The sequence below is a fragment of the Thalassophryne amazonica genome, chromosome 4 (genome assembly GCF_902500255.1).
Source record: "Thalassophryne amazonica chromosome 4, fThaAma1.1, whole genome shotgun sequence".
Lineage (NCBI taxonomy): Eukaryota > Metazoa > Chordata > Actinopteri > Batrachoidiformes > Batrachoididae > Thalassophryne > Thalassophryne amazonica.
This window is the reverse complement of record NC_047106.1, coordinates 128,945,760-128,972,574: the sequence shown is the minus strand read 5'-3', so window position 1 is coordinate 128,972,574 and position 26,815 is coordinate 128,945,760. Positions and strand designations below refer to the sequence as shown.

Here is a 26,815-nt window from a genome sequence, read left to right as displayed (position 1 = left end):
ATTCCCTGAAAACTCCCTCTGTCTGATCATTTCTTAATAACATTTACATTTACTCTGATGGACTACCCAGCAGTGGGAATAAGTTTCATTACACTAGAAGTCTTTCAGAAAGCGCTGTAACTAGGTTTAAGGATATGATTCCTTCTTTATGTTCTCTAATGCCATATAGCAACACAGTGCAGAGTAGCTACCTAAACTCTGTAAGTGAGATAGAGTATCTCGTCAATAGTTTTACATCCTCATTGAAGACAACTTTAGATGCTGTAGCTCCTCTGAAAAAGAGAGCTTTAAATCAGAAGTGCCTGACTCCGTGGTATAACTCACAAACTCGCAGCTTAAAGCAGATAACCCGTAAGTTGGAGAGGAAATGGCGTCTCACTAATTTAGAAGATCTTCACTTAGCCTGGAAAAAGAGTCTGTTGCTCTATAAAAAAGCCCTCTGTAAAGCTAGGACATCTTATTACTCATCACTAATTGAAGAAAATAAGAACAACCCCAGGTTTCTTTTCAGCACTGTAGCCAGGCTGACAAAGAGTCAGAGCTCTATTGAGCCAAGTATTCCTTTAACTTTAACTAGTAATGACTTCATGACTTTCTTTGCTAACAAAATTTTAACTATTAGAGAAAAAATTATTCATAACCATCCCAAAGACGTATCGTTATCTTTGGCTGCTTTCAGTGATGCCGGTATTTGGTTAGACTCTTTCTCTCAGATTGTTCTGTCTGAGTTATTTTCATTAGTTACTTCATCCAAACCATCAACATGTCTGTTAGACCCCATTCCTACCAGGCTGCTCAAGGAAGCCCTACCATTATTAATGCTTCGATCTTAAATATGATCAATCTATCTTTGTTAGTTGGCTATGTAACACAGGCTTTTCAGGTGGCAGTAATTAAACCATTACTTAAAAAGCCATCACTGACCCAGCTATCTTAGCTAATTATAGGCCAATCTCCAACCTTCCTTTTCTCCTCAAAATTCTTGAAAGGGTAGTTGTAAAACAGCTAACCTGATCATCTGCAGAGGATGGTCTATTTGAAGAGTTTCAGTCAGGTTTTAGAATTCATCATAGTACAGAAACAGCATTAGTGAAGGTTACAAATGATCTTCTTATGGCCTCAGACAGTGGACTCATCTCTGTGCTTGTTCTGTTAGACCTCAGTGCTGCTTTTGATACTGTTGACCATAAACTTTATTACAGAGATTAGTGCAAATTTTGTTATGTGGGCCGCTGAAGAGGAGTACGTACTGGCCCACCACTACCAAGAGGGCACCCTGCTTGGAGTGCGGGCTCCAAGCACGAGAGGGCGCCAGACCCAGAAGAAGTGACAGCTGTCATTCATCCTCTGCACCAGCTGTCACTCGTTCATCATCATCATCACCATAAAGGCCGGACTGCAACTCCACCTCCTCGCCGAGAAATCGACTACCGAAGAGGTAACTTCTCTGCTGACTCATACGTTGTGTAATAATCTGAACTTCTGTTGCAGCCGTTTTTCCTGGTGCTTTCCTTATCTGTGGGATTGGCATTTGGTGTGACAGCGACGGCTTCGCCTCACACCCCAAACCAGATAAGTGGATTAAACAGGAGCTGCACGAGTGTGTGATTGGAGGTGGAGGTGCTCCCTCCTAACTGTGTGCAGGCTGTGGATTACTGAGTGTGCGGACTCACACTCATTTATCTTGTCTTTGCTTTCTGCCAGCAGTACCAGGGTCGACAGCCGAAGACAGAGGCCACCTGGGGACTCGGGACTTGGCGGCTCCGGTGTTCTTCAGACCGTTGGTGGTGGAAGCCGTGTGGGACGCGGCTTCTCTCTTGTCAGGGGTCTTCTATCTTCGAGCCTGCCCACACGTCACCTGGTGTTAATTGACTTTACAAATTTTGTGTATTTAGTTGTGTGTTGTCACAACATTAAATTGTTACTTTTTGGCTTATTCATTGTCCGTTCTTTAGCGCCCCCTGTTGTGGGTCCGTGCTACGACACCTTCCCAACAAATTTGGTCAATTTGCGTACAACTCCAGCGCGACTCACAGTGGTAGGGCGCGTATGAGCGCACCATGAAATATCATGCTGATGGGCAGGCGTGCACGATTCTGGCGTGATGGTTCGTGCACGCGATGGTGTCTTTCCAGCAGTGTGAGCTGCTGCAGCTGCAGCTGTGTTCCATGGGACAAGCTGCACCACATCATGACGCTGATGTGGAGGAAAATAAAATGAAAACCAGCTGTATAATTAGCGAATATCACTGGGTTGATATACATAATACATAAAGGGGGACACAATACAGAACCCCGCGGTTTAAAAAACCCTGGTTAAAAAAAAAACAAAAAACACCACTCACAGGATTTAAACCCAAACGCTCTGATTACCAGACGGAAACTTTACCACTGCGCCACAATCACTGTCTTGTAACAGAAGTGTGAAATGGCTAAAATCAACAAGCAGACAAACGTATTTTCTAACAAAATGAATGAAAAACACTGTGATAACTGACCAAACGGTGTCTGGTACAGTGTATTTCTGCTGATATGTGACTAAAAGTGGCATATTTGACGTACTGTTGGCCTGTCATATGGTCCTGTGGCACGCCGCTCACTGTCCTGTCAGACAGATGTGATGATCAGATCGCCTGCTGCGTGTCCACATGAACTGACAGTGCAGTCCATCTGGAACAGCCTGTCAATGTGCGCGCTCTCCAGGCTGTCACAGAAGCAATATATTTATTTATGTTTTTTGATGTGAGGACTGCAAGCGCACACGCGTGCATGTCCATCAAAACACGGTGCGTGTTCTGCAGCTCTGATGTTCAGGACCAGTGATGTCAACAGCTGCCACTCCCCCCGTCTGTTCAGTGCACAGATCAAGGTGTCACTTTGTGATCAGATGAGAGGCGCCTCACCTGTGTGCTTGTGTGTGTGTGTGTGTGTGTGTGGGGGGGGGGGGGGGGTGAACCACACCCATGCACGTGTTGGGGGGAGAGCGAGGGGGATTGTGTGACACATGCACACATGTGCTATGGAGGGAGCTGACGGCACGTCACATCTTGGCAACTCCACAGTCATGTGGAACTGAGACAAATTTCACTGCCAGCACGACAGTGGTTGTCTGCAGACTGTTGTTGTGCCAAGAGTGTGACTGGCCACACATTTTCTAAGTGCAAAACGAGAGGTGTTATGATCTGGCTAACACCTGCCGTGAGAGGGTGCGCAGTGCACACTCTGACTTTCAGCTGTTGGTGTGTGCAAATAGTTGTAGCAACAAGTGATTCTGTCTCTCACAGTTGAAGTGTACCTACGATAAAAATTACAGACCTCTCCATTCTTTGTAGGTGGGAAAACTTGCAAAATCATCAGTGGATCAAATACGTGTTGCACTGTCGATATCAGGACATGGAAGGACATTTGTGAATTGATTTGGTTAAGGAGGATATGTTTTTACTGGTGTTGTTTGCTTTACTCAGCAGAAAACAACAATAAAATAAGATACTTTTGTTTTTCCCACATTTACTTGCGGGTCAAACCACTTTCACTGTCTGCTTTCAGTGCCCCATTTAAAAAGTCACTTTTATTCTTTGACTTTTAACTCAGAATGTTTCGTTCCTTGCTCTGGGCGGCCTCATTTATGACCATTGTGCGTGCACAAAACGGGAACTAAATGTGCACATAACAACATTACTGCATACATTGTAATTTATAAAAACAAACAAAAATGTTCACATCTGTGACCCCTGCATATGAAGACTTGAAGAATGATCAAATGTAAGTGGCAGCATTGCACATATAATGATGTCGTGTGAGTTATACAGTAACTCATACATGTAATTCCACTTAACAACACGTGACACATACATATGCGGTAGCATAACAACAACAACAAAAATAATCTGAGCAAAGAATCGCACAGCGGCGCAAAACTCACTCGTGGTACAGGGCGTCCTAAACAGGAAGCGCCAATTTTTAAATCCACAGTAAAACAGGAAATGTTCAAATGTCAAACACTTCCTGGACTGACAAATGAGATCCCATAGAATCTCGCGGGAACTTAGTGGCAAGCTCACACTCAAACAGGACTGCCGAATTCTCAGTCACAGTGAAAGGTTTGCACACACTGATTAACTGATTCCATCTGCACAAAGTGATATTAATCAGTAAAATCATCTGGTGGAGTCAGTGGCTGCAAAGAAAAACTGCACCCTTTTGGCCCTTTCTGCAACAAGTTGCCCACCCCTGATTTAGACCCCTGTTAATTCTTCAACTGACCCCTACCTGGCTGCCTATTGAAAATTCAAGTGGCCAATCAGTTTTTTTAAACCGTAATAATCCATTGGCATTATCAATGGATTATTTGTGTCAAATTTGATGGTTGTATCAACATTTGCATGATTCCACTCTAAAAATTCTAAAAAAGGTATACAGTGGGGTAAAAAAGTATTTAGTCAGTCTCTGATTGTGCAAGTTCTCCTACTTAGAAAGATGAGAGAGGTCTGTAATTTTCAACATAGGTACACTTCAACTATGAGAGACAAAATGAGAAAAAAAAAAAATCCAGGAAATCACATTGTAGGATTTTTAAAGAATTTATTTGTAAATTATGGTGGAAAATAAGTATTTGGTCAATGACAAAAGTTCAACTCAATGCTCTGTAACATAATCTTTGTTGGCAATGACAGAGGTCAAATGTTTCCTGTAAGTCTTCAGCAGGTTTGCACACACTGTAGCTGGTATTTTGGCCCATTCCTCCATGCAGATCTCCTCTAGAGCAGTGATGTTTTGGGGCTGTCGCTGGGCAACATGGACTTTCAACTCCCTCAACAAATTTTCTATGGGGTTGAGGTCTGGAGACTGGCTTGGCCACTCCAGGACCTTGAAATGGTTTTTACGGAGCCACTCCTTCATTGCCCGAGTGGTGTGTTTGGGATCATTGTCATGCTGGAAGACCCAGCCACATTGCATCTTCAATGCTCTCACTGATGGAAGGAGGTTTTGGCTTAAAATCTCACGATACATGGCTACGTTCATTCTTACCTTAACACGGATCAGTCGACCTGTCCCCTTTGCAGAAAAACAGCCCCAAAGCATGATGTTTCCACCCCCATGCTTCACAGTAGATATGGTGTTTTTGGAATGCAACTCGGCGTTCGTCTTCCTCCAAACGCGACGAGTTGAGTTTTTAACCAAAATGTTCTATTTTGGTTTCATCTGACTACATGATATTCTCCCAGTCCTCTTCTGGATCATCCATATGCTCTCTGGCAAACTTCAGACGGGTCTGTACACATGCTGGCTTAGGCAGGGGGACACGCCTGGCACTGCAGGATTTGAGTCCCTCTCTGCGTAGTGTGTAGCCTTTGTTACTTTGGTCCCAGCTCTCTGCAGGTCATTCATCAGGTCCCTCCGTGTAGTTCTGGGATTTCGGTTCACCTTTTTCATGATCATTTTGACCCCACGGGATGACATCTTGCGTGGAGCCCCAGATTGAGGGAGATTATCAATGGTCTTGTATGTCTTCCATTTTCTTACAATTGCTCCCACTGTTGATTTATTCACACCAACCTGCTTGACTATTGTAGATTCACTCTTCCCAGCCTGGTGCACATCTACAATTTTCTTACTGGTGTCCTTCGACAGCTCTTTGGTCTTGGCCATGGTTGAGATTGGAGTCTGACTGTTTGAGGCTGTGGACAGATGTCTTTTATACAGATAACAAGTTCCAACAGATGTCATTAATAGAGGTAACAGGTGGAGGACAGAAGAGCTCTTTAAAGAAGAAGTTACAAGTCTGTGAGAGCCAGAAATGTTGCTTGTTTGTGGGTGACCAAATACTTATTTTCCACCATAATTTACAAATAAATTCTTTAAAAATCCTACAATGTGATTTCCTGGATTTTTTTTTCTCATTTTGTCTCTCATAGTTGAAGTGTACCTATAATGAAAATTACAGACCTCTCTCATCTTTCTAAATAGGAGAACTTGAACAATCAGGGACTGACGAAAGACTTTTTTGCCCCACTGTATGAGATGTAAGATGCTGCTCCTCACTGTTTCTCAATTGTCCTCAAAAATATTGGAACACTTGGTATTTCACACATTTTAATTTGTTTATTCCATTTCAAATACATTTTTTTTTCTAAAATCATCTTCCTTAACTCAAACTGAAAGCACATCTCTCCAACTTGATATAAATTAATTAAAAATCTAAAATCCAGCTTCCTGATGAAGTGGTGTAGAGAGGATTTTCTTAAAAAGAAGACCTGAAAGTTCAGCTACAATTTGACAGAAAGTACATTTGAGATGAAAGCCTAGATTTGATGTTTTGGTGAAAGAAACTTTTGTATTTCTTCATAATTGATGTAAATAAAGTCCAAGACATATTCAGTGACTTGGAAATGTTCATGTTTCCATCCCCTGACTTCTCTAAAGAAAAAATGGCAATAAAGCTATTATTTGCAGGTTTTATCAAGTTTTAGAGATTTGCTTTCAGTTTGAGTTTGAGGAAGATAATTTTAGAAATTGTAATTCTTTATTTTTTTGTATTTGTTGTATTTAAAATGACACACAAATTAAAATGTGTGAAATTCCAAGTGTTCTAATACTATTTTATGATGAGCTCAAAATAACTGTGGTATTATTACTGTTTTGTTTAAGAATGTTTAATTTTCACTGTTGCTGCATTTTGTGTCAAATCATAGTCATATCGTTTATCATACTGATATAAAAATTCAGTAAGGTATATCTTCTATTATACATTGTTATATGGCTGGGGGGGCCTGGCTGCCTTTTTGTTTCTGTCCTTTGCTTCTCCTTCCAGGTGGTTTGCATTTGGGACTGAGTGGCTGTGTTGCTGAGTTTATCAGGACCTCACCCTGATCACCTGAGGCTGATCACCTGCGGCTCATCAGGACTCACAGCTGTGGTGCATCTGCATGGATTGGAACATGGTGGCATTTAAGACTGGAGTGCACAGTGTGTATTTGCCAGAGACTCGACCTTGTGACCAGACGGGTGAGATCGTCGTCTCGGGAGCCATCTCATCATCAATGGATGCAGAGAACGTCCAGGTTTGATGCACGGTCTGTGAAAGAGGAGGGGGTGAGGTCTCACGCTCGTCAGCACACTTCCTGAGGTACGTTAGATTTTGTGACTAACATTTATACAGTCAGTAAATGTGGTGTCCCTCACACCTTTATTATATTGAGCTGTATGTTAGTCATGTATCGACTTCCACTGCAGTGGAGTTTGTGAACTGGATGTTCCATGCCTGCAGGTTGGGAAGTTGATTAGTAATCAAGCAGGAAGTGTTTGCTGTTTGTACACCTTTAAGTGTTCTCTCTGTGTGTAGAGTGTGGACTCACATAATGGTTCCTTCTTTCACAGACTCGGTTTGTTGCGGCCACCTGGGGGGTGTCGGCGGGGTCCTTGAGTCCGAACAGCTTCTGGCTCCGGACCGTTAGCGCTGCTGGGAGCGCACCACGCCAGACCGCACTTTGTTTTTTATGTATCACTGTTATGTATTAAATTCAGTTAGCCTTTGTACCGTGCTCTGCTTATTTCATACTGGGTCTTTCAAACGCTGGTCGGTTCTCCGAGCTGCGTCCAACGCATAACAGTAGTCTCTGGCCAAACATCACGGACCCAGCGGTAGCAGAGACGGTAATGCGCCGGGAAGGCGGCAGCAGACGTTCAGTAGTTATCCGGATCAGTTGCGGGTGCTCTCCGCCCGGATGGTGCGTGTTTGAGTCCCATTACTGAATACTGATTTGTGCTCTCTTGCAGCCGTGTTCCTGTGTTGTGCCTTATCCGTGGGTCGTGGTGGAGTGTGACTGGCGACGGCTTCGCGTCGCACTTCGACCGGATAAGAGGTTTAGACGGGAGCTGCAAGAGTGTGTCTGTAATGGGTGAACGCGCGCGGCGGAGCTCTATCACACGGGTCGCGGTGCTTCCCGTGTGACAGTTGTAGCCCCGTTTCCCCGGATGAAGATAACTACTGCGTCTGTTGTCAGCTCCGGTGTTATTTAGTTGAATCACATTTTTGGTTGTGTGTTGCTCACAGCTGCGCACAAGTGAGCGGCTCGTTTGTTTTCTCTGTCACCAAAGAGGGTTTTTATTTTTAGCACTCTGGCTCCCTCTTGTGGTGACTGAGTCACATTACCATCAAGCTCTTAAGTTGGAACAGGTGTGTTCCATTTGTTTGAGCTTGACGGTATAAAACACTTACTTGTTTTGTGTTAGTTCATTTTGTGTGGGTGTTTTTTGAGTTGGTTTTTGTGTGGGATTTTTTTTTTTACACTATTGGTGTCTGGGGTTGTGACCCTGCAGTTCTGTTCAAAGATAACGAAAAAAAAAAAACAGAACGGGGACCCAAGCAACTGTATGTTAGTCTGGTAGTCTTTCTTTTTATTTCTTTCAGTTTCGCCTCCCAGGGTTTGATGGGACGGTCCCCTGGGGGGTCATGGGGGGGTAATTGGGTTGTTTTTTTTTGTTTTGTTTTTTGTTGTGCCCTCTCTTCTCCTCTGACTCCAGCCGTGTGAGCCGTAGTGTCGGCGTTGCTGGAGTGGTGCAGTTTGGTTATGCTGGGCGTTTCCCAGGTAACCTCTGCACCTGGGGGGGGGGGGGGGGTTTCTCCTTTTGTTTTTTCCCCCCAGTTTCCGCCCTCAGGGTTTGACTGTGGTGTCCTCTGGGGGGGAAAGGGCTGTGGGTCCATCTAGCCATAGACGGCCGGGGCTGGGTCCGTTGGTCCTGAGGGGAGGCGTCTCCTGGGTTGACGAGTGGTCCTCTGGGAGGCGCTGGGAGTCCCCGTGGGTGACGTGGATCCCAGAGGGACCTCGGCTGTGGTTATTACCCCTGGAGCTGGCGGGAAGTCCTCTGGGGGGTGTTGGTCCCTACATGTCGTTTGGGGGTGTTAGCATTTTTATTTGCAAGCTTCAGTTTGGGTTTTTCTTTTTTCCCCTTCCCGGGGTTTGATGGAACGTCCTCTGGGGAGGGGGGGGGTGTGTTAGCATTTTTATTTGTTAGTTTAAGTTTGGGTTGTTTTTCTTTTCTCCCCTTCCTGGGGTTTGATGGAATGGGCCTCTGGGGAGGGGGGGGGGTGTTAGCATTTTTATTTGTTAGTTTAAGTTTGGGTTGTTTTTCTTTTCTCCCCTTCCCGGGGTTTGATGGAATGGGCCTCTGGGGAGGGGGGGGGGTGTTTTGGTTGTTTGTGTTTGTCTTTTTGGTTTTATGACTAACCAGACTGTGAACACAGTTGGACAAAGACTGACCGCACAGGTTTAACAACTCCTGGCCACACCTGTGCTAAGTGACTGACGGAAACAAAGGCAAAGATGCAGCCAGAGGAGAGGACATCCATCATTCTGTTGGTCGACGAATGCAGATGCGGTCTCCAGCCATGGTCCCTGGAGGGGGGTGTTTCTCCTGGGCCAGGTTTGTGTGGTCGCCGGGAGGCTTCCCGTGAGGGTGGGGTACTGTTATATGGCTGGGGGGGCCTGGCTGCCTTTTTGTTTCTGTCCTTTGCTTCTCCTTCCAGGTGGTTTGCATTTGGAACTGAGTGGCTGTGTTGCTGAGTTTATCAGGACCTCACCCTGATCACCTGAGGCTGATCACCTGCAGCTCATCAGGACTCACAGCTGTGGTGCATCTGCATGGATTGGAACATGGTGGCATTTAAGACTGGAGTGCACAGTGTGTATTTGCCAGAGACTCGACCTTGTGACCAGACGGGTGAGATCGTCGTCTCGGGAGCCATCTCATCATCAATGGATGCAGAGAACGTCCAGGTTTGATGCACGGTCTGTGAAAGAGGAGGGGGTGAGGTCTCACGCTCGTCAGCACACTTCCTGAGGTACGTTAGATTTTGTGACTAACATTTATACAGTCAGTAAATGTGGTGTCCCTCACACCTTTATTATATTGAGCTGTATGTTAGTCATGTATCGACTTCCACTGCAGTGGAGTTTTGGGAACTGGATGTTCCATGCCTGCAGGTTGGGAAGTTGATTAGTAATCAAGCCAGGAAGTGTTTGCTGTTTGTACACCTTTAAGTGTTCTCTCTGTGTGTAGAGTGTGGACTCACATAATGGTTACTTCTTTCACAGACTCGGTTTGTTGCGGCCACCTGGGGGGTGTCGGCGGGGTCCTTGAGTCCGAACAGCTTCTGGCTCCGGACCGTTAGCGCTGCTGGGAGCGCACCACGCCAGACCGCACTTTGTTTTTTATGTATCACTGTTATGTATTAAATTCAGTTAGCCTTTGTACCGTGCTCTGCTTATTTCATACTGGGTCTTTCAAACGCTGGTCGGTTCTCCGAGCTGCGTCCGACACATAACATACATTCCAAGTCTGAGGTGGAACTCTACTAGGGTTTACTAAGGTACACCTAAATATCTTAAAAAAAAAAAAAAAAAGAGTAGAGCCACTGAGGTGCCTGGTCTTGAGAACCAGGGATGGTTGGTTGAAAAGCTTTTTTACCCCATGGGAACTCTCCCTACCCACCTAAGCAGCTCAAGAATATGGACAACATGTATATAAGTGACATTTACATGACAATTTATATGACAATATTGAGATATGATAATTTGGCCATACTGTACAGCCCTACTGTCAACTAGCTGAAAACTTTGAATATTATTTTACATCTACGAGGTTTGTTAGAAAAGTATCCGACCTTTTTATTTTTTGCAAAAACCTGATGGATTTGAATCACATGTGCTTGCATGAGCCAACCTTGAACCTTCGTGCGCATGCATGAATTTTTTTCATGCTTGTCGATTGTGTCATTTGCTGGTAAGCAGCCTTTGTGTGAGGATGGCTGGAGTCTCTCGTCGGATTTTCTTTGCAAGGAAAATGGCGGAACGACTGGAGCAGCGCAACTGCATCAACTTTTGGCAGAAACTGGGCGAGAGCCAGGTGGAAACCATTCGGATTATTCAGACAGCTTTCGGTGACGATCCTATGGGCATCACACAGATTAAGGAGCGGTACAACCAGATCATTTCCAAAGTGAACGCTGTGGTGATGTGGGACCGTCGTGTGACTATCCGAGAAATTGCGGAAGAGGTGGACATCAGCACTTTTTCGGCACATTCCACTGTGAAAGAAGATTTGGCCATGAAAAGAGTTGCAGCGAAATTCATGCCGATGGCTTCGGCACAAAGCTGCTGATGGAGCAAAAGCACCTCTGTGTTGAAGTCTCACAGGACATGCTGTGACATGCCCACCTCTTCCACCATTCGGAAGATTCAGACGGCTTTCAGTGACTTTTCAGTCGTGTGACTATCCGAGAAATTGTGAAACATTTGAGAAACAATTGAGAAACATTATCACCATAAGTGAATGGTCACTAACCCTTGAAACCCTAATGATGATCTTCTGCATTCTTGTCGACTTTTCATCATATATCTATTAATGACATATCTTTACACAGTGTTCTAGACAAAAAGGTGTCTCACATCCAGAAAGCTGAGGTTGTTCTGGTCATTTTGATAAGCAACACAATGGTATTACGAGGTCTGTCAATAAAGTAGCGGCCCTTTTTATTTTTTTCAAAAACTATATGGCTTTGAATGACGTGCGATTACACCAGTCATGCTTGAACCCTTGTGCGCATGCGTGAGTTTTTTCACGCGTGTCGGTGACGTCATTTCCCTGTGGGTAGGCTTTGAGTGAGGAGTGGTCCAGCCCTCTCGGGTGAATTCCTTTGTTAGAAACGCTGCTGGAGGGGCCGCGTGTTGCTTTATCAACATTTTTTCAGGGCCTGTGAGGAATATCCGAGTGGACACTATTCGAGAAATTCAGCTGGTTTTCAGTGAAAAGTTTAACAGCTGATGAGAGATTATGGGGTGTTTCTGTCACTTTAAGGACTTCCCACAGAGCGGGACGTCGCGCAGCGCTTCCAGGTGGCGTTGTCGGCCTATTTCGAGCTGAAAACATCCTAATTTAAGGCTTAATTCACCCAGGACGTCGTGAGAGAACAGAGAAGATTCAGAAAAGGCCGGCATGAGGAGTTTATGCGGACATTCCACTGTTTAAGGACATTTTGTAATCAAACAACGTGCGCGCAAATTCGCCGAGTCGTTTCCGCGACGACTCCGCAAATCAGTGTGCGCCACGACAGGAAAAACACCTCCGTGTTGAAAACCATTTGTAAAATTCAGGCGACTTTTGATGGCTTTCAACAAGTGAGTATCTGAGAAATTGTTTAACAGCTTGGGCATGTTCCAACTTGCCCGTTAAGGTTTCCAACGGAGGTGTTTTTCCTGTCGCGCCCCCCCCCCCCCCCCCCCCGCGGTCGGGTCCGGCCCGACATGCGACTCTGCCCGCACGTTCTTTCATTACAAAATCTCCGTTAACAGTGGAATATCCGGATAAAATGCTGAAACCGACTTCTTCTGAAACTTATCTGTTTTCTCACGACGTCCTGGATCAATAGAGCCTGAAATGTGGAGGTTTTCAGCTTGAAACAGGCTGACGACCGTGCCTGGGAGCGCTGCGCTACGTCCCGCTCCGTGGGAAGTCCTTAAAGCAACAGTATCACCTCAAAATCTCTCATCAGCCGTTAAAATTTTCAGAGAAAACCAGCTGAATTTTTCAAACCGTGTCCACTTCGATGTGTCTCACAGGTTTTGAAAAAATTTTGATCAAACAAAGCGCCAGTCTCTCAGCAACTTCTCAGACAAAGGAATTCCAACGAGGGGGCGGGACCACACCTCCCACAAGGAGTGCTCACAGATGAATGACGTCACCGACAGGCGCGGAAAAACTCACGCATGCGCACGAGGGTTCAAGCATGTCTGACGTAAAAACATATGAATGAAATCCATATAGTTTTTGAAAAAAATAAAAAGGACCGTTACTTTATTGACAGACCTCGTATACAAAAATACCATTGTACCAAAGTACCTTAAACTGAACACAAAACTAATTCTCTTGCAAAAGAAGCCACTAACAGCCCAAGTTCATCTATAACTGTTGGCGTTAACAAATCTGCATGTCTTTTCAGGTATGGGGAAATCTGGAAAATGCCCTGAGGGCTCTTATGGTTAAGAATGGGGTTCAAAAATAATTGTCAGCATTTTCTCCAACAGTGTTGCTTTATTCATAGTTTTTTAATCATTCCACTGCAGCAATCACATAGAAGCACCTCAATTTACATTTCAGAAATGTTTTTTTTTTTCTGCTCTTCCTCTTGGTTGCCTTGAGTTCCTGTTTTGGGTGTCATGTGTATGTTTGAATATTCATGAGACGTTTTTGCATTGACCAATTTTGTTTGAATGTTGGTGGTATATGAGGCGGATCATTGTGCACAATTCATAGCGGTGTTTGATTTATTTTCACCGTGCTGCCTGTACAACTGCAGACCGAATATATTTATTTAAAGTGGTATCAGGGCATTCCCCCCAGTCATTTTCTCCCCTGGACATTTCTCCCCGGGTCACCCCCTGGACATTTCTCCCCGGCGAAGCAGAGCTGCGAGGGTGCCTTTACCACGTGGCCCAGTGTGTGTACCGCTGGGGGGAGGTGGAAGAGCTCCAGGAGAGACATGCTGCTCACACCGAGCACTCCCTTCCAACCAGGACATTGCCTGCTCTGGCCTGTGTGCCACCAGAAGATGTGGTCGCTTCGTTTGAGCTATTTCAGGAGGAACTGCCTGAGAAGCTCCAGCCTGTGGTTGACTACTTTGAAGACACCTCCATCGGTCGCCCAGGTAGGAGAAACCACAGAGGTCCAGTTTTCAATCTCGTTATCTGGAACGTGTCAGCCGGAATACAGCAAGGACTGCCACGCACAAACAACAGTGTAGAAGGCTGGCACCTCCGCATGGCTGCTAGAGTCGGCTGTCACCACTCCAACATCTGGGTGTTCTTGGATATACTAAAGAAGGAACAAGCAATGAACAGAGTCGCTGTCCAGCAATTGGGAGTTGGTGACACAGACCGACCAGTCCCCCCTAAAAATCGGTCTGCCCTGCTGCGCTCTGATCATTTCCCTGTCTTTTATGATGAAATAATGCTGAATTTATGTGGAAATGATTGTTGTACAAAAGCTTCAGATATCTGTTGCTGAGATAGATGATAACCGGAGTGCAGTTTGAAGCAGAAATGAGGTGATAATCAGTGGATCGCAGCTGATGCTTAGAAATGATGCTGCTGTATGCATCCAAAATGATTCATACACAGTGAAGACAGGGCGGACCGATTTTTAGGGGGGGCTGTTTGGTTGGCGACACCGGCGAGCCTACCCCACCACAACGCCAAGTGTACCGGGACACCGCTCGCAGAATTCAAACCACTGTGACGGACTACCAAGAAAGCAATCGCTTGGATTTCCTCTGCGGTATTGGCCACAATTTACAGCTATAAACAATGTCCTAAAAAACAGTATTTTGCATATTTGAAAAGACTATTTGATACAACACTTTACATACTAAATTATCAAATAGTAATATCAATTTTCCGTGGTTGTTTTGTAAATATTTAGTTATTACAAATAAAATCTCAGGAATATGTTTTGTTTATATTTACTATCACATGTACATTTGAAACGGCAAACTATGGTTACATTACATGGCTAAAGTAAGGAACAACACATCATCATGAACTGAAACTCACTCATCTTCAGACAGATGTGGATCCATCGTTTTGGTGCTTCAGTAAATTTGAGGTTTCCGTCGGTGTGAAAGGTACGATGGCACATTTGCAAATGGATTTTGCAAATCTATTACATCTTGTTCGTCCACTTCAAACAAAATCTTAATGAGTTGAAGCGCAGCTATTGCTGCTGAAGCAGAAGTTATTTTTTCATGCTGGGAATGCAATGAAAGGTATGAAAAAAAACTGCTCTCATGATCTACAATACTACTGATAGCAGAAAAACTACTCACATTCTCAGAATTTTGGTTTGGTACTAAAGTATTGGTTCTCGTGACATCCAGAATCTCATATGTGACTTTATAGAGTCCAACTGATAGATATCCAAAGTAGTGATGGAGAACTTTAACCTCCAGCACTGGGCCAGTGTTTAGCCCTGGAGACAACAGCATGAAGCGGATTGATGGGATGCTTTGTTGAGACGATGAAAAACCCCATTTTCTGCTGGGTCTCCTGGAAACATAAAGATGATGTGTCTGTTCCCAGGACACAGTCAGGTAGCCTGAAGCACCCAACTGGAATCAAACTCCATTCTACAGGCTGGCAGTCCAACTCCTGTAACACAGAGCTACCTGGTCCGCTGTGAGAATAAGGTGTAATGTTTCTGTTGAGGACAGTCTCAGTGAGAAAGCCGGCGGTGAAATGTCACTTGGGACATTTGGGTGTCAGTGCAGAGAGGCTACCAGGAAAGATGTGGGACAGAACTGCCTAAATGTTCCTCCAATCTGGCTTTATTGGTTTATCAATTGTGACACAAGTAAAACTTGCTTTTAAAAGCTGTACTGACAGTGAGATTCTCTGGTGCAGAAACAGTGAAAAATATTGGTGTTTTAAAAGATCTCCATCACCTCTCTCACATCCACACACATCCTGAGATCCACCCCAAACAACCCCTTCTAAATTAATTACATCTATCAGTCTCTGAGCCTGCCAGAATGTTCTGGTTTGTAACATATTGTATGTGGCAAACAGGAATGGGCCTCTGAAACACAACAGTGTTATCAAAAATGATTCTTAGTAGGACCAAGATGAGTATATGTGTGAAGACAAATTTACAAGATGGTCATGAAACCAGCAATGTTGTCTGGGTTAGAGACATGGCAATAAATCAAATCAAATCAAATCAATTTTATTTATATAGCGCCAAATCACAACAACAGTTGCCCCAAGGCGCTTTATATTGCAAGGAAAAAGCCATACAATAATTACAGAAAAACCCCAACGGTCAATCAAAATAAGAAAAACACTGCACACTTGGTTAAGTAGGCACAACAAAAACTCCACTTTCTGAAAATCCTCAGGAAAAATAAGTACAGCAGATTGTAAAAGCAATAGATTGAAAAAGAGTTTCTACCCAACTGCTGTTAGAGCTTTGAATGCCACTGAAAATAAAACAGCCATGTCACATGCCACACTTGAGTGCAATATTTGTTTTTGTGCAATATCCACTGCCACTGAAATATCCACAGTTTTGTACATACTTTTCTCTTTTTTATATGCAATCTCTTTTTTTGTTACGATGTTCTTAATTTTTTTTTTCTTTTTTAAATGAGCACTCTGGACATACCTCTTTCATTCGATTAAATTTTGTTTATTTTTCTTTTCTTTCAAGTCTGCGCGTGGTTTACTCAGGTTAATATATGCACCGAAAAGTTTGCACCTTACCTTTCGTTGTACAACCCCAATTCCAGTGAAGTTGGGACGTTGTGTAAAATGTAAATAAAAACAGAATACAATGATGTGCAAATCGTCTTCAACCTATATTCAATTGAATACACCACAAAGACAAGATATTCAATGTTCAAACTGATCAACTTGATTGTTTTTGTGCAAATATTTGCTCATTTGAAAGCTCTGGTCTTTGGAGATTAAGGCCAATCATCAAACATTGCTCCCATCTGTTATCAACCTTGAGTATACTAATGTTAACAGGATTATGTCCCTCGGCAACAACAAAAACAATAAAAGAAATAAAAATGTACAAAAAAACTCCCTTCAGGCTATGCTCCAAGCATTTTACTTTGCATACAACAAAATGAGGCTCTCCATCAACTAGAGCAAAAGCAAGATTCTTCACCAAAAAGGCCCCACCTTTTATCAAGTTGTGCCTGATTTATTCTTCTCCATCTCCGCAGCTCCGTAGTGATGCAGAGCCCTCTGCGTCGCTGCGTACCCTCTCCGAGTCCCTCTCCGTAGCCTGTTGTGCACCTCCAAAAATTGAAACTACACGTCCAAATGACAGAGACTCCAATGGCTCTGACTGGTCACTTTCCAGTTTCACCTCTTCCTCTCCTGTCATTTAAAGTCTGATTAAAACTTTTTGCAGTGCACAAGTTTAAGTTAAAACTCTACCATGCAAAGCGAAAGCCATACATCAACAACATCCAGAAACTCTGCTGCCTTCTCTGGGCCCAAGCTCATTTGAAATGGACAGACGCAAAGTGGAAAAGTGTGCTGTGGTCTGATGAGTCCATATTTCAAATTGTTTTTGAAAATCATGGATGTTGTGTCTTCCAGACAAAAGCGGAAAAAGACCATCCAGATTGTTACCAGCGCTAAGTTCAAAAGAATTCCACCTACAAAGCTTCAACAATTAGTGTCCTCAGTTCCCAAATGCTTATTGAGTGTTGTCCCAGCTTTTTTTGAAACATGTTGCAGGCATCCATTTCAAAATGAGCAAATATTTGCACAAAAACAATAAAGTTTATCAGTTTGAACATTAAATGTCTTGTCTTTGTGGTGTAGTCAATTGAATATAGGTTGAAGAGGATTTGCAAATCATTGTATTCTGTTTTATTTACATTTTACACAACGTCCCAACTTTATTGGAATTTGAGTCGTACAATTATGAGCACTTTTATGTTGTTTTACTAACTGGGGTGTTAAAAAATGTGAGACATGTCCTTTAACTGTTGACAGAACTGGAACAGTAAAACATGCCATTTTTGTAACATTTAAATTCTCTCTAAACATTTTAGTTATTGAAATTATTATTATTATTGTTATTATTATTATTATTATTATTAGTAGTAGTAGTAGTAGTAAAAAAGGCTTCAAAAGTGGACCTTTAATCTAGGGGTGTTGTGGGGAGCCATGTTCCTGCCCTGCCCCTCACCCCCTTTCTGGCTGGATTTGCCCCTGCTTTGGTGTTTGAGCACAAAGAATGGATAGTGTTTATTTATGCAGAAAACACGACCAGATTGACAGGTAAGAAGGTTTTGCCATGTCGTCTTCAGAAAGAGAGTTTAGGTTCCGGCACCGCCCGGCCGCTCCCCTGGTGGTTCGCCGTGGTGTCCCAGTGGCTCTGGTGGCAGCCCTTCCTGGCCCCTGTGCCCTTCTGCTGCTCTTTTTCTCCCGGTTTCTTCCGGGGCCCTACGTCCTGGACCAATTTCCGTCTGTTGCATGCAGTCGGCTGTATGGTTCTGACGTGCCAGAGTGGTCCATGTCATATGGTAAGGTTCGGTACTTCTGTCTTGGCCCAACACACCAGCCACAGTAGTGATCAGATATTTAGCTGTGATCTGGGTCTCTGTGTGTGGATGGTTGTGTGTTTGTGGCCGTCACCACAATTCAGTTTTGGGTGCTCTCAAGGGGATCAAGACTCTGGTGTTCTAGATTAGGGTATGGATGGTCACCAATTAGACAACAGACTGTTGCTACCACTGCTTGTTCATGTGCGGTTGTTTGTCCTGATAAGTTGTATGTTTGGGGCCCTGTTTCTTCAGTGTGTCACTACTCATCACTTCACAGTTATTGCCTTCACTACTTGTCTGTTGTTCTTGTCTGTCTTCGTGTTGTTTTGGTGGTCAGCCCTTCCTGATAGAAGTTGTCGGTTGGCTTTGAGTAGGATGTTGTAGGCTGATTGGGAAGGGCGGATGGGGGTCACACACACTCCACATTCACTCATGCAATACATACCTTCTGTCTTACAAAGGTAAATTGCATATATGTGTATTAATGTACATAAATGGCTCTGCCAATGTGGCATTTACCATTACTATAAATGCAGATGGGGGGAAGCTCGCAGCTCACTGAAAGGAGACAGTTCAGTCAAACCCTGACCCCCTGCTCACGGGCCAAGTTTAATGCTGCAAAAATAATAGTAATGCACAGTGACTTGGAGAAGTAACTTTAATCTCATTACTGATTTGGAAAGACTAATGTGTGTGATTACTGAAAAAAGCGGTGCGATTGCTAAGTAACGCATTACTAAATGATGCATTACTAAATGATGTGTTACCGGCGTTACCGGCAGGACACAGTTCTCGAGAGTGGCTGCCAACACTCATCAGCTATATGGTAAAATGGTAAATGGATTGCATCTATATAGCGCTTTTCCATTTGCATCAGATGCTCAAAGCGCTTTACAAATAATGCCTCACATTCACCCGACGTCAGGCTGCTGCCATGCAAGGTACTCACTACACACCGGGAATAACTAGGGGATTAAGGACCTTGCACTTAGTGATTTTCGGGTGAGGCTGAGATTTGAATCGAGGATCCTCTGGTCTCAAGCCCAGAGCTTTAACCACTAGACCATCACCTCCCCTAAACATATCCCAACAAACCAGGATATTCGCTGATGGTGAAAGACAATCATCCTCTTTCCTGAGGAACAATATGTGCGTTTTAAAGAGTACAGCACCACAAAAAAGACAAATAGAAAAACCGATGTTAAAATAGTCTAGCTGCACTAACAGTATATCAAACAAAATAAAGGATATGAGAGGAAATGCCCACACAGTATCCTAGTCCTATCGCTTTACACCCGTCATTTTGTTAATGCTTAAAAACATAGGGCTCCTCCGCCTCTGATCAGCTTTGATGAATAATGAATAGGATTTTGTCTGGAAGGCATGAATGAGAAGGAAGCGACTGAGAGAGAAAAGCAGGTCGATGAAGCAAGTTAGGATGGCAGAGAGATAAAAGAGGTGAACAGAAGAAGAGTTGAGGAGAGGAAATAATGAAAAAGCAGCAGGGTGAGTGGAAGAGAGGTATGTGAAGGAATAAAGAAGAGTGCAGAGAAGGAAGAAGGAAGACAAAGTCCTTACTTTATTCCACCCTCAGTTCCTCAAAGTTTCATCCTTTGTTGGCAAACATGAATTCTCTTGGCCTCATGAGTTTCCTGTTTAGTGTCGCTTCACTCATGTTTCACATAGCAACAATTAATTCAAAAATTTGTGAGAGGATGTTGAAAATGGGGGATTTTACTTTGAATTTAGTGTGGAACATATGTTGATCCAAGATCCACAAGCAGGTTTAAGCATTCAGGAACATGTGGCCTTGGCAGAGGTATACGCTCTCTGAGTGCCTTCTAGTTCACAATTTAGGACTCCAACAGAGAAAATGGAAATAGGTTTAAATGAAAGGTTGATGAAACTTAAAATGAATGAGTCCGGGAATGCAACTGAGGCAGAGGATGGGGAACCTGTGTGGCATCATGACATGGTGGATGCACCTGGCTTACGCTGGATTTAGTGGCCAGCAGTACACGAGACCAAGGTCCTGTGCAGCCAATCTCAACCGAGCAGAAAGCAGGAAAATTAACATGTTTTCAGGCTGTGTCTGGTGTCTTCGAGCAGACAGATGGGAGCAGAGACTGGAAACAGGTCAAACTGGCCGGAGACTGGCACCCAGGTGAGCCAAAGTACACAGTGAATGCACATCAAACCTTGCAAATTTTGGTCCACAATAAAAGGCCACTCTGAAAGGTGCAGTTTTGTTTTATTGGGGGGGATACCAGTCAGTATCTGGTGTGACCACCATTTGCCTCATGCAGTGCAACACATCTCCTTCGCATAGAGTTGATCAGGTTGTCAATTGTGGCCTGTTGTTGGGAAAGTGTAAGTACACGGACCCACAACAGGGGGCGCAAATGAACGGACAATGGAATAGGTCAAATAACACACTTTACTGTTGTGAATATGCACAACAAGTACAACAGATTACAATAATGGACAAAGTCAAATTCACACAGGTGTCGTGTGGGCAGGCTCGAAGATAGGAGACGCCTCTCCAAAGTAGAACCGGAACCACACGGTTTCCTCCGCCACCAGACCCCGGGAATACTGGAGCCGCCAAGTCCCGAATTCCCAGGTGGCCACTGCCTCCGCGTGTCGGACCTGGTACTGCTGGCGAGGAATAAAGAACAATTAAAGGAGGGCGCGTTCGCACCCAGGAATCCGAACGGCAGGTAAGCTACCTCCACCTCTCGTTGGAAAGTTCTCTCAGAGTAATGCACAAAGTCACAAAGATCACTGTCAAACAGTTAGCTGAGTACGTTACCTTCTCGGTAGAAACGATATCTCGGCAAAGAGGTGGAGACGTCGTCCTGCTGATATACTCCTGCCGATCAGATGATTGGTAACAGCTGTTGCAGGTGATGCGTGACAGCTGTCACCCTGGCTGCTCCTGTGAGGCGGCTGCGCCCTCTGGTGCCTGGAGCCCGCACTCCAGACAGGGCGCCCTCTGGTGGTGGGCCAGCAGTACCTCCTCTTCTGGCGGCCCACACAACACCTGTGGAATGTTGGTCCACTCCTCTTCAATGGCTGTGCGAAGTTGCTGGATATTGGCAGGAACTGGTACACGCTGTCGTATACGCCGGTCCAGAGCATCCCAAACATGCTCAATGGGTGACATGTCCGGTGAGTATGCCAGCCATGCAAGAACTGGGACATTTTCAGCTTCCAAGAATTGTGTACAGATCCTTGCAACATGGGGCCGTGCATTATCCTGCTGCAACATGAGGTGATGTTCTTGGATGTATGGCACAATAATGGGCCTCAGGATCTCGTCACGGTATCTCTGTGCATTCAAAATGCCATCAATAAAATGCACCTGTGTTCTTCATCCATAACAGACGCCTGCCCATACCATAACCCCACCGCCACCATGGGCCACTCGATCCACAACACTGACATCAGAAAACCGCTCACCCACACGATGCCACACACACTTTCTGCCATCTGCCCTGGACAGTGTGAACCGGGATTCATCCGTGAAGAGAACACCTCTCCAACGTGCCAAACTCCAGCGAATGTCAGCATTTGCCCACTCAAGTCGGTTACGACGACGAACTGGAGTCAGGTCGAGACCCCAATGAGGACGACGAGCATGCAGATGAGCTTCCCTGAGACGGTTTCTGACAGTTTGTGCAGAAATTCTTTGATTATGCAAACCGATTGTTTCAGCAGCTGTCCGAGTGGCTGGTCTCAGACGATCTTGGAGGTGAACATGCTGGATGTGGAGGTCCTGGGCTGGTGTGGTTACACGTGGTCTGCGGTTGTGAGGCTGGTTGGATGTACTGACAAATTCTCTGAAACGCCTTTGGAGACAGCTTATGGTAGAGAAATGAACATTCAATACACGAGCAACAGCTCTGGTTGACATTCCTGCTGTCAGCATGCCGACTGTACGCTCCCTCAAATCTTGCGACATCTGTGGCATTGTGCTGTGTGATAAAACTGCACCTTTCAGAGTAGCCTTTTATTGTGGGCAGTCTAAGGCACACCTGTGCACTAATCATGGTGTCTAATCAGCATCTTGATATGGCACACCTGTGAGGTGGGATGGATTATCTCAGCAAAGGAGAAGTGCTCACTATCACAGATTTAGACTGGTTTGTGAACAATATTTGAGGGAAATGGTGATATTGTGTATGTGGAAAAAGTTTTAGATCTTTGAGTTCATCTCATACAAAATGGGAGCAAAACCAAAAGTGTTGCGTTTATATTTTTGTTGAGTGTAGATAAACTATCTGGATTAATTCGGTTTATAAATCAAATCCATAAGTCAAACTTGCGTTGCTTTTCATTACTTCCGCCACACATCTGAAACACTGTATGTTGAATGTAAATGACTTTTTTTGTAGCAGCCTTTTTTTTCTTCCGCTGGGGTAGGTTTGAAATCAGTTCCTCACATCTGCGTGACTGCTGCAAAACATGCAGCAGACCGCCAAAAACCTGATGTACAGCTCATCTTAAAGGAGTTCAACAGTCAGACACACCTTCCCTAACCTGCTTCACAACACATGCGCTCTGCTTGCTGAATCATCATCAATCACAGGCAGTGCTGTGATATTACATGTTATGAAACGTGCACTTGTTTGCTGTTCGACTGACAGCGAGAAAGAATGTTTGCGTGTATGAAGACCTGAAACTAAAGCGAACCACCAGCCGGAGGTGGAGGCATTCACCACTCTGGTCAGTTACTTTTAACCTTATGTGGTTTTTACAAGGAGAGGTGATGGTCTAGTAGTTAAAGCATTGGGCTTGAGACCAGAGGATCCTTGGTTCAAATCCCAGCCTGACTGGAAAATCACTAAGGGCAATTGGGCAAGGTCCTTAATCCCCTAATTGCTCCCAGTGTGTAGTGAGTACCTTGTATGGCAGCACCCTCACATTGGGATAAATGTGAGACATTAGTGTGTAAAGTGCTTTGAGCGTCTGATACAGATGTAAAAGCGCTATATAAATGCAGTCCATTTACCATTTCCCATTATATACATGCAATGGTGTGTTATGGGTGAATTTGATGGGATGCTATGAGTCATGTGGAGCCTTGACTGAGACACATGAATGAAGCTGTGGCTTCAGAGCTCTGGCTGAACTCAAAGAGCCAGTGAACAACTCTATTCCTGCATTTGAAAACCGTTGAAGAGAACAACAACAACGACATGAATTTCAATGAGAGGATAATCTGTCAGGATTTCCCTCAAAGCATGGGATAAACTCTGTTTTTACCAGTGTTGTGTGTTAGTTTCTGCAACAGATAGCGCCCTCAGTTTTGTTTCACACCTTGATCAGATGAGTGACTGATTATTGATGGACTATTTAAATTCTGACTTTCTGTTAATGTTTTGCCAGGCACATGTGTGCCGTGATTGTATGTTGCCTTGCTTGCCTCATGTTGCCTCGCCAGCTTCCAGAGCCACCTTCAGTGATCCAGGCAGTCTCCAAGAGGATCAAACCTGAATGCTGCCCTGTGACCTTGACTGTGACTTCCAGCTGTGCGCTTAAGACGCCAAAGCGTCCCGCAGCAAAAGCTCAGGTAACCTGGCCTCCCCTCTAATTCCCGTATTAGAGCGAACTGTCTTTTCCTGAGGTTCCAGACGATTTTGGTACGGCTCCCAAGGGGACCTGGACCCTGGCTGTGACAACCTGAACAGCAACGTCACTCTGGAACTCCTTGGCTCTTGGCGCAGAGCGCATCTCGAGTACACGCCAGTTAAGTTCCTCCTCGTCTCAGTGAGACCCCATTCTCACTAATTCCTGTTTGTGACTGGGCTATGATAAAGAACTGTTCCAAAAACTCTTCCTAAGAACCACATGAATTCTGATATCAAACAGTTGAGAACCCAGCTGTATCAAGTCGTGCTTATTTCGAACTGCGTTACAACACGCAGCACTAGACCTCTGACCTCTGGATACAACTGCTGAATTATGAACAATTCCTGAACAGTGAACTTTATTTCTTAAGAAGATAACTTTCTTTCCTGATCTTTGAAACAACCTGTGTTAAACTTTTATGAATTTTGACTGTTTTGAGGCTCCAGCGTTACGAGTGCGCATTCACTCATCCTTGTGTGTCTTTATTCCCCATAGTTCCTGGTGTCAGAGGCAAGCGTTCCACTTGGTCCTCAACCCTGAAACCTTAGTTGATATTATCCTTCAAGACTGCCAGGAGGCGAGCCATCTCTCCACACTGCAGGCATCCCAGCGCAGCACCTTTATTTATTATAAATAAATATATTTTCCTTTGTACTCTTCTCCGTGTTCAGCTCCCAGCATTTGGGTCCATTGCCTGCAACAGTTTGGTTCCATCTGAACCTCTAACCATAACAATAATCAATGGCACTTTCAGGTCTCAGGACCTGCATAAGACTTCATTTACAGCTAGGAGAAGCACGTTTATGATGATGGAGATGGATTTTTTTGTAACTTGACTTTGAAAGGTGAAGGCATTATTAATATACTGTAGATATCACAAAGGCACAGAATGATTAATGTATTGAGATTATATGAAACATGAAGGATTTGGGAATTTTGTAAGATGGAATAAAATATGGTTCTGACTTCTTTCTTTGGATGAAGAACATGTAAACAGAATGTTCTGTTTGACTCACGTGGTTTGGTCGTTGGTGAATTCCAGCTCACCCTGGGCATCCTCGTAGTCCTCTCCTGCCTTTGCAGTGCCGGACTCTGTGTGATATGGTAGGATGACAGTGCCGCGGGCCCCTGAATTGCGCACCACAGTCACCTCCATGGTGCCCACACTCTCGCTTACACGCACCATCCGGTCACCGAATGTGAATATTCCAGCATGGTCATCATCCAGGATAGTCACCGTGGCAACCAGGGGTTCAACCAAGCGGCCTTTGGGGGTTGCGCCAACCTCATCACTCTCAAACATTCCCTCTGCGTCGCCAACACGTAGGTTCAACAGGCGGACAAAGAAGTGCTCATCTTCTTCGAATATGTCATCATCAATTATACCCACCTAATGAAGCATGGAAAGAACAGGAGAGCCATCGGCAGTGTCAGAAACAGCTGAAAAATGTGACACCGTGGGAATGTGAGCACAGTAAACATATATTTACAGTGATATTTAGTAAGTACTGTACATTAACAATCATAGTACAAACAAAAATAATAGTGGTATGAAAACGGTGGTACTTAAAAGCCTAGATTGGGTATAACAATACAACCTCAATTCCAATGAAGTTGGGACATTGTGTAAAATGTAAATAAAAACAGAATACAATGATTTGCAAATCCTCTTCAACCTATATTCAATAGAATACACCACAAAGACAAGATATTTAATATTCAAACTGATAGACTTTTTTGTTTTTGTGCAAATATTTGCTCATTTTGAAATGGATGCCTGTAACACGTTTCAAAAAAGCTGGGACAGTGGTATATTTACCACTGTGTTACATCACCTTTCCTTCTAACAACACTCAATAAGCGTTTAGGAACTGAGGACACTAATTGTTGAAGCTTTGTAGGTGGAATTCTTTCCCATTCTTGCTTGATGTACAACTTCAGTTGTTCAACAGTCCGGGGTCTCTGTTGTCGTATTTTGTGCTTCATAATGTGCCACACATTTTCAATGGGTGACAGGTTTGGACTGCAGGCAGGCCAGTCTAGTACCCGCACTCTTTTACTACGAAGTCACGCTGTTGTAACACGTGCAGAATGTGGCTTGGTATTGTCTTGCTGAAATAAGCAGGAAGGTCCCTGAAAAAGATGTTGCTTGGATGGCAGCATGTGTTACTCCAAAACCTGGATGTACCTTTCAGCATCGATGGTGGCATCACAGATGTGTAAGTTGCCCATGTCATGGACACTAACACCCCCCCATACTATCACAGATGCTGTCTTTTGAACTTTGCGCTGGTAACAATCTGGATGGACTTTTTCCTTTTTTGTCCAGAGGACACAACGTCCATGATTTCCAAAAACAATTTGAAATGTGGACTCATTAGACCACAGTACACTTTTCCACTTTGCGTCTGTCCATTTCAAATGAGCTCGGGCACAGAGAAGGTAGCGCCGTTTCTGGATATTGTTGATGCATGGCTTTCGCTTTGCATGGTAGAGTTTTAACTTGCACTTGTAGATGTAGCAACGAACTGTGTTAACTGACAAAGGTTTTCTGAAGTGTTCCTGAGCCCACGTGGTAAGATCCTTTACACAATTTCGGTTTTTAATGCAGTGCCGCCTGAGGGAATGAAGGTCACAGGCATTCAATTTTGGTTTTCGGCTTTGCTGCTTACGTGTAGAAAGTTCTCCAGATTCTCTGAATCTTCTGATTATATTATGGACTGTAGATGATGGAATCTCTAAATTCCTTGCAACTGAACGCTGAGAAACACTGTTCTTAAACTGTTGGACTATTTTTTCACGCAGTTGTTCACCAAGTGGTGATCCTTGCCCCATCTTTGCTTGTGAATGGCTGAGCCTTTTGGGGATGCTCCTTTTATACCCAATCATAACACTCACCTGTTTCCAAACAGGTGTTCTTTGAGCATTCATCAACTTCCCCAGGCTTTTGTTGCCCCATCCCAGCTTTTTTGAAATGTGTTGCAGGCATCCATTTAAAAAATGAGCATATATTTGCACAAAACAATAAAGTTTATCAATTTGAACATTAAATATCTTGTCTTTG

General features: G+C 44.2%; 1 protein-coding gene across 1 annotated transcript in view; it reads right to left on the bottom strand.

Annotated features, from left to right (window-relative positions):
• LOC117508719 (sodium/calcium exchanger 2-like) overlaps window positions 1-26,815 on the bottom strand; it is a 554,569-nt gene that overhangs the window by 131,446 nt on the left and 396,308 nt on the right. The window contains 1 exon segment of the mRNA XM_034168535.1: window positions 24,768-25,141. Within this exon segment, the coding sequence (XP_034024426.1) occupies window positions 24,768-25,141 (374 nt within the window).